Source organism: Moschus berezovskii, chromosome 6, assembly GCF_049115385.1.
Source record: "Moschus berezovskii isolate FMDL1 chromosome 6, NW_MosBer_1.0, whole genome shotgun sequence".
NCBI classification, from domain to species: Eukaryota; Metazoa; Chordata; class Mammalia; order Artiodactyla; family Moschidae; genus Moschus; species Moschus berezovskii.
Window position 1 is genome coordinate 69,997,908 of NC_142465.1, and position 15,537 is coordinate 70,013,444.

The 15,537-nt window shown below is 36.6% G+C and overlaps 1 protein-coding gene across 1 annotated transcript; it reads left to right on the top strand.

The window, feature by feature from the left end:
* Positions 1–1,412: 1,412 nt before the first annotated feature.
* On the top strand, positions 1,413–14,919 carry SPIC (Spi-C transcription factor). Its single transcript, XM_088836716.1, has 6 exons — positions 1,413–1,458; positions 3,519–3,544; positions 4,113–4,206; positions 5,814–5,926; positions 7,466–7,574; positions 13,371–14,919. Exons 2-6 carry the CDS (start codon positions 3,542–3,544, stop codon positions 13,781–13,783), a joined length of 732 nt encoding a protein of 243 aa, XP_088692842.1. The 5' UTR covers positions 1,413–1,458; positions 3,519–3,541; the 3' UTR covers positions 13,784–14,919.
* The last annotated feature ends 618 nt before the right edge of the window (positions 14,920–15,537 follow it).

Consider the following 15,537-nt stretch of genomic DNA (forward strand, 5'->3'; position numbering starts at 1 on the left):
GACCACATACATTCATTATGACCTTTCTTTTATTGTTTTCTTAGTACTCATCATTAATAATATTTTTCTAGTTTGCTTTTTTAAAAAAATTCATTTTTCCTCATCAGAACTTGTTGAGGGTTGTGATCCCTGAACTCAGGGCAGTATCCATCAGAGGAAAGAGCTCAATGATGTGTATTTGTTGACTAAATGAACCAAAGAAAATCAAAAGGCGTGAAAAGGGCGTAGACTGGTGATGGTACAGATTAAAAACTCATCAGCATTAGCAATTTGGTTTTATACAGTTGTTACTTATAACATCTACATTTCACAAGAGGGGATGTGTGTTTATATTTGCATAATAAAACTCAGCAAAAAACGTAATTGGTCTAGAACAATAGTCCCATATCAAAGGTGAGCTCAGATTCCAATTATGTAAAATAGAAAATCTCTCTTCCCCACCCACAAGGTTTACAAAAAATTCTTAGGTGGTTTTCCCCCTGGCTAACTGTGACATCTATTAAAACGACAGAAGGTTACAGTTACTTGAGAGTGTTGCAGACCTGTGCTTCAGAGGGGAAAGTTGTTTCCACCTGGAGCACTTGTAAATGTTGGATTGGCCTCTGATGGACAGGTAAGATAAAATGGGTAAGTGGGCAGAGGGGTGGGCCTGGAAGGAAGCAATACAGGTGGATGGAGTCCCCCGTAATTTCCATCAGAGCCATCAAAACCATCCCAAATAAACCGTCAAGCTAAACAAGAGAGCTGGACCTGCTCTAAAGTGCACCGGCCTCAAACATGTCCACAAACTTCTGTTTTGGAATTGTTACTGGATCCAGGTGTGGAGGGAAGACCATAGCATGGATTCAATTGCCTCCTCTTAAAGGAGTGGTGGTAAATAAGGTGGAATGAGGAGCCTGTGTGCCAGGGCCAGGACCTGTGCCTTTAAGATCTCTAAGTGGGGGAGGTGTGTGTGTGGTGGTGGTGGGGCAGTCATTGAATGACTTTAAAGAAAATGATTTGAAAGGAAAGACCAGAGTGAAGGTTGTTAATAGTTCAGGCAAGAAAAGCAACAGAGGCTCCAGAATCAGGGAAGAAATATAAGAAGAATAATTTTTTTAAAAAAGAAATATGAACAAGGGTTGTACAGACCAGAGGTGCCCAGTCGGGTTGTGTGGGCCCAGGGGCCACAACTTAATGCCGAGTGGTGTAGGGGTTCATGGGGTTTGTTCTAATGGTTTTGGCCCATAGTATACAAATATTCTGTGCCACTTCAAAATAATAGCCCCTGGTGTCTACTGGCCATATCATGAAAGAGAAATAATGAAGGCACTGTATCTTTTAAAAAAAATCCCCTTTTGTAGCACTTCCTTAAAAACAGCTACTTAATGCAACTCTGTCAGTGAGCTCCTGACAGTTCTGTCCTAACGATTCTGATATTAATGAAAGAATTTGGTAAAGGGCTGAAGTGTCTTCCTGGTAAGTGGTTTAGTTTATGTTTTTCAAAACTCCTTGTAATAACTATTAATTTTCTTTTTTTCATCTAATGAGTATTTTTCATTGACTGCCTATTCTGGTACTAGACATAATAATCGACTGAAGTGATCGATAATGTTTTCAAGCTTTTTTTCTTCCACTTGGGTTTGCTACTTTAAAGAGTCATGATTGTTTTGGGGGATATTTTAGTCAAAGGGACATATAAGTATTAAATTCGAAGGACAGCACTCACCTAGGTAGGTTATTTCCTTTGGAGCTTATGAGTCATAATTAATTGAAAGTTATTGATATGACCTTTAAAAAATACCTGTACTGGTAATATCCATTAGAGATCATAGTTTAAATTATTTATGGATTTTTTTTTAAGTTTTTGCTAAATTTTTCAACATCTTCCACATTGAGAAACTATTTTTTTCCAACCTTATTGAGATATAATTGATGTATAACACTGTGTAAAGTGTGCAATATGATGATTTGACACACATATAAATTGGGAAAGGATTACCACCATAAGATTAGTCAACACATTCATCACCTCCCATAGTTGCTGCTACTGCTGCTAAGTCACTTCAGTCGTGTCCGACTCTGTGTGACCCCATAGACGGCAGCACACCAGGCTCCCCCGTCCCTGGGATTCTCCAGGCAAGAACACTGGAGTGGGTTGCCATTTCCTTCTCTAATAGTTACCTCCCATAGTTACCTTTCTTAAATGGTTTTTCTTCTCATGTTAGTTGCTCAGTCGTGTTCTACTCCTTGCGACCCCATGGATTATAGCCCACTAGGCTTCTCAGTCCACGGAATTCTCCAGGCAAGAGTGCTGGAGTGTGTTGCCATTCTCTTTTCCAGGGGATCTTCTCGACCAACTCAGACTGAAACTGAGTCTCCTGCATTGGCAGGCGGATTCTTATGGCTGACCTCTTTTAAATGACATAGTGATTTCAAACAGCAGAACAGAATTTTGATGTTTGACATATTATATTGATATGTTATGGTTATGTTGAGTGATAGTATTAGATTGTATCGTCTTATGCAAGGTTAAATATTAAAGAGAAAGCTCTTTGTGTTTGGAGGATAAATTCTAAAATCTTGTATAAACAGTGTGATTTGGTGTGCTAAATGAAATGGTAAGCAATGTAGATCCACCACCCGCTCTTTCTTATGTGGATTTGTTTGTTTTGTGTAGTGTATAGAAGAGAAAGTTTTAAAACATTTAATGTGGGTCAGTATGATAACTAAAACAAAACTTACAGAGATAAGAAAGTAGATGTAAAATTATAGACCAGGATTCTTAACATAGGATGTTTAGAAAGTCTGCAGGTGGGTTTCATAATTTGTAAGGTAAATTCACATTTTATGAGAGAAAAAGCATGTCTTTTATCAGATTTTCAGAAGTCTATATGATGCCAGAAAGTTAAAAAACAAAATCACTGTTATAAATGGACAGCCTGGCTAAGGTTAAAAAGATTTTCATTTCCAGAATTTTTGAATACTTACAGGAATTTTTTAATACTTGACATACTTAAATATACTCAAATTATTTCTGTATTCTCATATGTTAAGTGGTTTGCATGGTTAACTGTTTAGCTATTTTATTTTTTAAATCTCTTTTTCTAATTGAAGTATATTTACAGTGTGTTAGTTTCAAGTATAAAGCAAAGTGATTCAGCAATATATATTTAGCTATTTTAACATTTAAGAAATTTGGAGGACTTCCCTGATGATCCAGTGGCTAATGCAGGGGGTCCGGGTTCAACCCCTGGTCAGGGAACTAGATCCCACATGCTGCAACTAAGACCCAGTGCAGCCAAATAAACAATAAATGAATAAGTGTTTTTTAAAAGAAATTTTGTAATGATAGAAAAGCAAACATAAATCTTCATAGGAAATTTTTGTAGAAAGGAAATTTGTACTCATCAAAATTCAGATGGTACTTTTGATTTATATAAGGTATATGCAGAAAATATTTTAAGTAGTCTCTTTTAATTCAGAGGCAAATTAAATAGAAACACTAATTTTGTTTTTTATATATTAATTTTTTTCAGAATTGTCAGTTTTTTAGTGAAGCATGGTAAGTTGACATTTAAAAATCTTCTTTATTTTTCCTCATTAGATTAATAAGGGTATGAGATGGTTGCAAAACAGTTTAATTTTAGGTCTTGGAGACATGCTTTTGAAATTAAGAACATTTCACTTTTAAAATAATGAGCCAGATTCTGTTTGATAAAACATACTTCCTCGATCCCTTTTTCTAAATCAGTCTTCTGCTATATAACTAACTCCTTGCTAAAAATTTATAAAACATTAAGTACCGTACTATAGAATGAACACTGGTTTTAGATACTATATTGGTAGAGCAGTGGATATCAACCAGGCTTGATGTTGTCCTCCAGGGCATATTTGGCTATGTTTAAGATATTTTTGGTTGTCACCAGTGGGATTGACACTGGTATCTAGTGGGTAGAGACTAGGGATGCTGTTTTGCACCCAACAATGCACAGGACAACCCCCTACAAAAGAGACAGTCAACCAAAAATGCTAATAGGTTGTGCTGTGGTTGAGAAGCCCTCCTTTACATCAGCAAAATTAAGTTCAATTGGTAATTTCTTAACTCGAGAGTTCTGCCATTGTTCTAACAGGCTTGTGTTGAACAAGACAAGCTGGGTCAAGCATTTGAAGATGCTTTTGAAGTACTGAGGCAGCATTCAACTGGAGACTTTCAGTACTCCTCAGGTAAAGATGTCAGTCCCCTTCTGCTTGTACATCAAATGGCTTGTTGGTTACATAACACACACATGAGAATAATGACCTGAACAGAAAAGATCCTTTTTACCCAGCTCATCTAGGATCAGTTCTAAAGGCAGAAATCAAACAGGATTATCCACCTTAAACAATTTTTGTTAGGTTTTGTATTTTATTTCTGAAACATAACTGATTTATAATGTTATATTAATTTCAGGTGTACAGCGTTGTCTTTCACTCCATTATAAGTCATTCTGAGATAATAGCTATAATTCTCTGTGCTGTACAACATATCTTTGTTGCTTATCTTTCTCATACATTGTAGTGGGTTTATCCCATACCACTGAAGTGTCCTTCCCGGCTTCCCTGTCCCTTTACATACCCACAAGTTTTGTTTTCAATGTCTGAGAATATCTTTCTGTTTCGCTTGTATTATTTTTTAGATTCCACATGTAAGTGATATCATCTAGCACTTGTCTTTGTCAGATTTATTTCACTAAGCATAATGTTCTTTAGATATATACTTGTTGCAAATTGCAGAATTTCATTGTTTATAATTTAGTAATGGTCCATTGTATGTGTATACCACATCCATTTGTCTGTTGATGGGCACTTAGGTTGTTTCCCTGTCTTAAATAGTGCTGCTGTGAACATTGGAATGCATGTATCTTTTTGAATTTAGAGTTTTCATTTTCTTCAGATATATATCTAGGAGTGGAATTGCTGAATCTTATTCTAGTCATTTTTTTGAAATCCTCTATATTGTTTTTCACAGGGGCTGTACAAATTTGCATTCCCACTAACAGTGTACAAGGGTTCCTTTTTTCCCACATTCTCTCCAGAATTTATTGTTTATAGACTTTTTGATGATGGTCCTTTTGACCTGTGTGAGATGATATCTCATTGTTGTTTTGATTTGCTTTTCTCTAATAATTAGCAATGTTGAGACTCTTTTCATGTGATCTCTATGTGTTCTTTGGTGAAATGTCAGTTCAGGTCTTCTGCCCATGTTTTGATCTTTTTTTTATATTGAGCTCTTTATATATTCTGGAGAGTAACCTCCTATGAGTCACATCATTTGCAAATGTTTTCTCACATCGTGTAGGTTGTCTTCGTTTTGTCGATGGTTTCCTTTGCTGTACAAAAGTTTTTAAGTTTAATTAGATCCCATTTGTTTGTGTGTGTGCACGCTGAGTCTCTTCAGTTGTGTCCAACTCTTTGAGACTCTTTGGACTGTAACCACCAGTCTCCTCTGTCCATGGGATTCTCCAGTCAAGAAATTGGAGTAGGTTGCATGCCCTCCTTCAGGGGATCTTCCTGACCCAGGGATGGAACCCCCACCTCTTATGTCTCCTGCTTTGGCAGGTGGGTTCTTTACCACTAGAACAATCTGGGAAGCACACCCCCCCCCCCATTTGTTTGTTCTTTGCTTTTATTTCTTTTATATTAGGAGACAGATCTGCCTATTCTCTACCCTAAATAAATTTAGTGTCTCACATATAAAAATGCCACGATCAATCACATAAGCATTTATCATCATATACACACACAAATATAAAATTTGACCTTGTCAATTTCTTTCTCTGTTTTTAAATTAGATTACAAAAATTACCTGGCTTTTATCAACCACTGTTCTCATATCAGAGGAAATTCCAACAGCTATGGTGTGCAGCCTGCAGAGGAACCCATCTATAATTGGAGAACAGTAATAGTGAGTACTTTTACCAGGAGACCATCATCCCTCAGTAACAAGCAAATTTCCTATTTACACCAGCCTTTCCCTTATTGTATGCTAGCTGAAACCAGCTTAAAGACAGCACTGACTGAAAATGCTCACTTGGGGCCACCTGTGGTGTGAATTTGGCAGGCAAGTTGGGGGATCATCAATGCTGTCAAGAAGGAAACTCCCCTTTATCATTATTCTTCATTTGACTTCAGACAGGTCTGAATGATTCTATAAAGAGGAGGTATTTTAGGGTTCTCATGTCAATGCTTCTCTTCAGTCCATCCAGAAAACTGCAGGCCAAAAAGTAAATAAATAAATAAGAAAACTGCAGGAAAGATATGGTTCCCCTAAAAACATTCCCTGTACTGGCTTTACCTACAATCTTGTATTAACCTGCTTTGTTTCCCCTCCCAAGCTCAGAGCTAGCTATGTCTATTGGACCAATTCATTTCTATTTTAGCACCTTCTGCAAGTGGAAGTGTCCCTGCCATCTCTCCTTCTGTGTATTCTTTTGCATTGTTTTCTTTTTTAAAAAAATTATTTATTTTTTTGGCCACGTCATGGCATTGGGATCTTATTTCCCCAATCAGAGACTGAATCCATGCCCCCTGCTATGGAAGTGTGGAGTTCTAACCACTTGACTGCCATGGAATTCTCTGCATTGTTTTTCTTGATGTATCCATTTTATCAAACAGTCTTAATATAGTAGAGTATAAATATAAAGTAGCCTTTTTTTTTTCAGCCATTACCTTCAACCATGCTATGTCAAATGTCCTTTTTCTGTCCCTGTAAATTGTACTGTCAGGGTGTCTCCAACAAGACATTTCTTTTAAGAGGGAGTTTTGGTTTTACTTTAACCTCTCTCACCTCCCCTTAGGGTTACCAGGTAAATTATAGGATGCCTAATATTTTTAGTTGCTAGGGCAACCCTACTTCCTCTTCAGATTCTACCCCCAGCATGCACTGCACAGCCTCTTGTGGTTGGGAACTTGTTGCCTGCTGTATAGGGATGGCTCAAGTCTAGCCCCTTCTGCACTATCTTTTTGCCATATGTAATGGTAGAAACTCAGGCTGTTTCCTCCTGCCTCCTCTCTTGGCTCTGCCCTCCCACAACCACCATCTGTCTCGCCTTGTTTCATCTTGCCTAGATGGGCATCCAGTTCACGAATGGAAGCTTGTCTTCCCTTTTTGCTGGCACCTCCATTTCTACTAATGATTCTTTTGAATCTTTCTTACTGATCATTTTTAGGGGAAAGGAAGAAAGTAACTCACTCTCTTATCAGAGAGAAGGGAGAATTCAGAATTCCTCTCAATTCTGAGGATACTCAGAATTCCCCAGAGTATCCCCTGTCCCTTGGCACTCTCTGTATATGGGTTTGATGCTAGCTCTGCCCTGGGAGACAGCCATTGAAAGTAGTGCTTTTCAGAATTTGAGAGCTACTGAACATTCTTTTTGCCCTCAGATTTTTACTTTGGCCACCACTTGGTGGTCCCATTTAACATCTTGATACATTATTTATATAGAACAGTGCTGCGGACCTCTATTTTGAAGGAAATATTCATCAATCTCTGCAGAACATGCCCGAAAACCAGCTGGTACAACCTGCTCTTCTCCAGCAAAAGGGAGGAAAAGGTATGTGGATACATCACTCCTTGCAAAAGAACCAAGTCTTTATCTAAGCAGCTTTTAGGGGATTTCATATCTGAGTTTGGAAATGACTTGCAAAATGTTCTTTTCTCACAACTGAGAATAACTTAACTCTAACAGACAGAAGACTCCAAGCTGTTTATTTTGAATGAGCTTTCCTTTTGCTTCATAGAGATGTTGTGAAGATGCAAAGTGTCATTCCCTCAAATAAATCTGTGTTCAAGTATAGGGTGTAAGGGGATTTCCCTGGTGGTTCAGTTCTTAAGATTGTACTCTCAATGCAGGGCTCAGGGGTTTGATCCCTGATCAAGTAACTAAGATCCCGCATGCCAACCTGTGCGTCCTAAAAAAAAAAAAGAATAGAATGTAAAATGTGGAGAACAAGTTACTGGTTACCAGCAGGGGGAGGGGATATATAAAGGTAGGGAATTAAGAGGTTATGGCAAGCCACTCCAGTACTCTTGCCTAGAAAATCCCATGGATGGAGGAGCCTGGTAGGCTGCAGTCCGTGGGGTTGCTAAGGGTCGGACACGACTGAGCGACTTCACTTTCACTTTTCACTTTCACACATTGGAGAAGGAAATGGCAACCCACTCCAGTGTTCTTGCCTGGAGAATCCCAGGGACGGGGGAGCCTGGTGGGCTTCCGTCTATGGGGTCACACAGAGTCGGACACGACTGAAGTGACTTAGCAGCAACTTAGCAGCAGCATGTATAAAGTAAGACACAAGGTTACATTCTACAACACAGAGAATAAAGCCAATATTTTATAATAGCTTTAATTGGCATATAGCCTTTAAAAATTTTTAATCATTATATTGTACACCTGTAACTTATATAATATTGTACATCTTCTATACTTCAAACAAAAAGAAAGAATAAGGTATATAAATTTTAGGTATAGAAGGGGGACGTTTTCCATAAATTGTCTTAGCAATCTTATTCCAGTTGTGAAGCCCTAGGAACAGAAATCATCTTCTCTATTAAGTTTTCCACAGAAAACAAGTTCCATAATAACTATTTCATAAATGTGAAATCCTGAGTTCATAAATTGAAGGTGATCTCATCTAACAGGTAAGCAAACAGTGTTAAAGCAGCACAATGACTTGTGTTGGCCACGATGTGGGCCACACACACTCACACGCATTATTTTTTTTTTGCATGCATTATTAAAGGGGTCATAAACTGGTACAGTTTTGTAAAGCAAGTTAGCAATACCTCCCAAAATTTTAAATGTTCATGTCTTTCGACTCTTAGTGACTCTATGACTCAGTGGTTGAGTGTGAACTCTGGGTTAATTATGTGAGCCTGGCCAAATCATTTAACCTTCTGTACCATAGTATTCTTATTCAAAAAATAAAAGCAAATAATAATTGTACACACCTTGTAAGATTGCTGTAAAAATTAAGTTAGAAAACCCACATAAATCACTATGCTTGTGGTCTAGTACTATGGATATTTCCTCAAATACCTTAGATGCATATGTGTAAGTGTGTGTAAGTAGGATGTTCCTTGAAATGTTGTTTGTGATAGTATACAGCTACTAAATACAAAGACATGTAAGATGCATCACAACTTTATACTGCAATTTAAAAAATGATATCACAGCGAAAATTATTTTGTTTTTTAAATTTATATTTTTTATTTTTTAATTGAGGTGTAGTTGATTTATAATATTATATTAGTTTCAGGTTTATAACATACTGTCACAATTTTTATAGATTATACTCCATTTAAAATTATTATAAAATATTGGCTGTATTCCTTGTACTGCATAATATATCCTTGTAACTTATTTTATACATATAGTTTGCACCTCTTGATTCTCTATCCTAATCTTGCTCCTCCTTCCTTCCCTCCCCCCAATGGTAACCACTAGTTTATTCTCTATATCTATGAGTCTGTTTCTGTTTTGCTGTATTCATTTGTTAATTTTTAAACTTTAAAATTTTTTTTAGATTCCACATATAAGTGATAACATATAGTATTTGTCTTTTTCTGTCTGACTTTTCATTTTATCATAATACCCTCTAGGTTCATCTACTTTGTTGCGAATGGCAAAATTTTATTTTATTTTTTTATGGATGAGTTATATTCAAATGTATGTGTATATACATCTTCTTTATCCATTCATCTGTTTATTCACACCGGTTATATCTATATCTTGGCTATTATAAATAATGCTGCTATGAATATTGGGATGCATGTATCTTCAAATTAGTGTTTTTATTTTCTTTGGATATACACCCAGGAGTGGGATTGCTGGGTCATATGGTAGTTCTTTTTTTTCCTTTTGGCCACTCCACATGGCATGTGGGATCTTAGTTCCCCAACGAGGGATGGAACCTGAGCCCCCTGCATTGGAAGCACAGAGTCTTAACCACTGGACTGCCAGGGAAGTCACTGGTAGTTCTTTTTTAAGCTTTTTGAAGAATCTCCACACTGTTTTTCACATGGCTCTACCAATTTGCATTCCCACCAACAGTGCATAAGTGCTCTTTTTTTTCTACATTCTTGCCAACACTTGTTATTTGTGGTCTTTTAAAAAATTATTATTGTTTACTTATTTGGCTGTGCCAGGTCCTAGTTGCAGCATGTGGGGTCTTGTTTCCTGACCAGGGATCACACCTGGGCCCCCTGCACCGGGAGAGCAGAATCTTAGCCTCTGAACCACCAGGGAAGATCCATTTGTCTTTTTGTTGATAGCCATTCTGATAGGGTGAGATGATATTCATTGTAATTCTGATTTGCATTTCTCTAATCAGTATCAATGTTGAGTATAAGACGATTTTTATGTGCCTGTTGGGGCCATTTGTATGTCTTTGGAAAAATGTCTATTCAGGTCTTCTGCCTATTTTCTTAATGAGATTGTTTATTTTTTGATATGGAGTTGCTTGAGCTATTTACATATTTTGGATATTAACCATTTATTCATATCATTTGCAAATATTTTCTCCCACTCAGTAGATTATCTTTTTGTTTTGTTGATGGTTTCCTTTGCTGTGCAAAAGCATTTGAGTTTTATTAGGTCTCATTTGTTTATTTTTGTTCTTGTTTTCTTTGCCTTAGGAGAGAGATTAAAAAAAAATATTGCTACACTTTTTGTCAAAAAGCATTTTTCCTGTGTTTCCTTCTAGAAGTTTAATGGTTTCTGGTCTTACATTTGGTTTCTGGTCTTACATTTAAGTCTTTAGTCCATTTTGAGTTTATTTTTGTAAATCTGTGAGAAAATGTTCTAATTTTATTCTTTTACATGTTCATACTTAAAATTATTTTAAATGAATATTTTTTGAGATAACTAGTTTTGTTTCTATAAAACAGTATACTTTATCCTAGAATTATAAAATCTAACTCTGAGTAATACTCTAATCCAGAAAGAAATAATGTATAATATCACATAAGTAAAGTAAATCTACTGAATATTACTACTAAATATTGAATAATGGTAGTAATTTAATATTAGGACAATAATGCTTCTACCTCTGTCACCTATTTTTTTTTTTTTAACAAACCAACTAAGTCCAGAGTATGATGCCTATATCTTTTCACTGATGTTTTGGGCTGTGGATCTTTGCAATTAGGGAAAATATAATTTACTATTTTCTGTTTTTAGAGTTGTCATCCACCTGAAGTAGTGATACATTTGAAACAATGAAATTTCAAAATACTTCAGAATTCATTATTGGGAGACTGAGCAACTTCACTTTCTTTCTACACTTCCTTTTGGAGAAGAAAATGGCAACCCACTCCAGTGTCCAGTGGAGAATCCCATGGGCAGAGGAGGCTGGTGGGGCTGCGGTGTATGGGGTTGCAAAGAGTCAGACACAACTAAGCAACTAACACACACACACACAAATAGAACATATATGATTATTAAAATGCAAAAGGGCATACTTTAAGTATTGAAGCAGATAAGCTCTGAATACCATTTTGGTTTTGGTTTAATCCTTTGTAATTCCATAATTCAAGAGTAATAATGCTCATGAAAATTTCAGATGATTCAAAAGTATGTGAAGAATGAGTGAATAAAAGTTCTTTTTTCCCATGCCATCCCCCATAAGTAACTGTTGTCAACACTTTAGTATTTCCTCTATAGCTGGTCTCTATATGGTTCAATGATTTATTTAAGATATATTATACACTGGAAAAAGTAAAAAATACTATACAAATTTTCACTTTTAAAGGATAAAATATTAGTTGCTTGGCTGTGTCTGACTCTTTGCAACCCCATAGACTGTAGCCTGCCAGGTTCCTCTGTCCGTGGGAGTTTTCAGGCAAGAATCCTGGAGTGTGTTGCCATGCCCTTCTCCAATATGCATATGATTATATATGCAAAAAATAAATTATTTTGTAAAGATATGCAGACTAGATTGGAGTTTTTACTTTCAATTTGTGCTTCTGTTTGAATTTTTTTTTATTATATATCTTAATTTTCAAAACGTAAAAGTTCGAACATCTTTTTTTTCCAAAATCGAAAACAAACTTTAAAAGATAAGGATCTATTATAATTGATTTGACCATTGGATGAGAGTCAGAGAGCTTAAGTCTGTGACTTTAATTCATAATGTGTTTTTTGGTAAGTCCCTTTCATTTCTCAATTCATAAACTCAAGATAATGTAACACAAAAGATAATCTTTGAGGCTTTTGGATGATTGATGACCGATGTATGAGTATTACACCCCAGAGACTGTTTAAAGCAGTTTGGGAATCCACTCTTCTACTTTCTCAAGGGGAAAATGGAATTTGGCCGTGGAACTTTTAGCTACTAACAGATCTGGTGGGACATAATGTTTACAGGCCAATTCAGAAGTCATAAAACGGGTTGTCACCTTTGTTCTCCAATCGACCAAACAAGCAAAAATCACAGCAAATCTTTCCAAAGTTTCCTTTCTAGTTACGCTGACATATAAAGGGCTGTTCCTAAAGAGACTGAAAGCTCTGGCACTATCATTTTATTTCACAGCAATGAAAAATATCACAATGCTCGTTGTCATTTCTCATTAATAATGTCAGAATGTCATGAAGATATTTTGGCATTTCAACTTTGTTTTTTCTATTTTTTTTCAAGTAATTAAGCAGAACTGGAGTTAGCATTTTTACATAAGTCTATTGTTGATTTCACTTGTATTTGCACATTGTTTTACATTTTACAAAATGCATTCACCTTCTTTACCTCATTTGACTTAACTCACTTGAATAAAGCTGCTTCAAATGAGTTGCCTTTTGGAAATGTCTTTTGAGACTTCTCCTTTAAAAAAAGAACAACTATTTGTCAGTGTCAGGTGTTAGTTGCTCTGTGGCATGTGGGATCTTAGTTCCCTGACCAGGGATCGAACCCACATTCCCTCATTGAAAGGCAGATTCTTAACCACCAGACCACTGAGGAAGTCCTGAAACTTCTCTTTAGAACCACTAAACTTTGTAGTACCTTTTGCTCAGTCTTGTTCTGTAGACAGTTTAACATAAAACTAGAAGTCAAGATTTAACTGTAAAGAAAGACCACATGACAGATGAGAGACTAGGGTAGAGGCTCCATGCTTCCCTTTTCCAAAGAAGGACTACAAAATTTTGGACAACTTCCCCAACAAAGAAAGTTTCATTTGAAACTGCAATAGGCCAAGTCCCATAAAATGATACCATAAATACGTTCTAAGAGGTTGAATAGGAGGACAACCAGTCCCAGTGGAACTTTCAATTCTCTATTCACTCAACAAGTCCTTCCTGAGAAGGTGCTCTGTGTAGAGCCGCGGTGAAGTATGACATTGTTTTCCTCTGTTTTAGGTAGGAAGAAGCTCCGACTGTTTGAATACCTTCATGAATCCCTATGTAATCCGGAGATGGCATCTTGTATTCAGTGGATAGATCAAACCAAAGGCATCTTTCAGTTTGTATCAAAAAACAAAGAAAAACTTGCCCAACTCTGGGGAAAAAGAAAAGGCAACCGGAAGACCATGACTTATCAGAAAATGGCCAGAGCGCTGAGGAATTACGGAAGAACTGGGGAAATCATCAAAATCCGGAGAAAGCTAACTTACCAGTTCAGTGAGGCCATTCTCCAAAGACTGTCTGCACCTTATTTCTTGGAAAAAGAGATCTTCTATTCACAGTATGTTCAACCTGATCAAGGATATCTCAGTTTAAATAACTGGAATGCAAATTATAATTATACATATGCCAATTACCCCGATTGCTAAATAGACTCTTAAATTTCATAATTTTCTGACATCAGAAGTCCCTACAAGTTTTAGGATTTTTCTCTAAAAACAAATAATGAAAAAAAAAACCCACTTCATGATTGCTATCTTTTATGACATAGCATATAATCTATACTAACTTGGTGAGAAATTTTGCCAGTGAACAGCTCTTTAGAATGATTGTCCCATTTCAAAATATAGAGTAAATGTCCTTCCTCTTACTAGTAACTATGCAATTATTTCTTTCTAGATTAATAATGCCAGTGGAGCCATTTGATTTGCATATTGATTAAACATTATTTTCTTGTCATACACTCAGACCAAAAAAAAAAAAAAGAGTCACTTTAGCATATATCCAATAGCTTTAGAAACAGAACAAAAACTGATTGCCTGTGATGGTGTTCCTGCTAAATTATATTTAGGGCTTTAAAAATTTCAGTGACTAAAACTAGAACTACTATATCATCCAGCAATTCCACTCCTGGGTATAGATCCAAAAAAATGAAAACACTAATTCAAAAAGATACAAAAAGAATTTTTTTTTTTTGCTGCACTGTGTGGCTTGTCAGTTTCCCAACCAGGCCTTTGCAGTGACAATGCCAAATCCTAACCACTAGACTACCAGGGAACTCCCACAGTGACATTATTTACAATAGTCAAGATATAGAAGCAACCTTCTAGCCAACAGGTGAATAAAGAAGATGTGGTATACGCGCATACACACATACACACACACACACAGAGAATATTACTTAGCCAAAAAAGTGAAATCTTGCCATTTCCAACATGGATGGACCTAGAGGATATTAACCTTACTGCAATAACTCAGACAGAGAAAGACAAATACTATATGTTATCATTTATATGTAGAATCTAAAAATTGAAGCAAATGAAAATAATGAAATAGAAACAGACTTAAAGATATAGAGAACAAACTAGTTACCAGTAGGGCTGGTGGGGGAGGGGTACGGGGAGCAAGATAGGCATAGAGGATTAAGAGGTACAGACTACTAAATATAAAAAAAGGTGCAAGAATGTAATGTACAGCATGGAATGTAGCCAACATTTTATAATAGCTTTGAATAGAGTATAACCTAGAAAAATATTGAATCACTATGTAGTACATCTGAAACTAATATAATGTAAATTGACTGTATTTCTATAAAATAAAGATTTAAAAAATAAAAACTTCAGTGGCTATCCTCTGCACCTCGGACCTCATGGTCTATGATCCTTTGGCACTAAAGAAATGATGATCTAAGGAAAACGTCACCTACAAACTCCAAAGCTTACACTTACCACAAATCATTTCCTTGCTTTTCTCTCTTGCTTTGTGTAGATCCAGGAGCTAAAGTTTCTTGCTCTCCTGCCACTCAACCACAGGGAGGTGCTCTTGCACCATTAGTTCTCGAGCCCAACCCTGGATCATGAGCCGGCTAAAGGAGGCTAAAACAGTTGAAGCTGGAGGGTACTGGAAAGACTTTAATAAAAGATGGAGGCTTGCAAATAATAAACCCAGGAGTGGAGCCAGGATGTGGGCAGTCTTGCATGGAAGCTGTCCCATAAGAAACTCCCAGAATAAACTCTATTTCTTGCTAGCTGCTTGGCAGGTTTTTTAAGTCACTTCAGTTGTGTCTGACTCTTTGTGACCCTATGGACTGTAGCCTGCTAGGCTCCTCTGTCCATGGGATCCTCCAGGCAAGAATACTAGGGTGGGTTGCCATGCCCTCCTTCAGGGGATCTTCCCAGGTTCT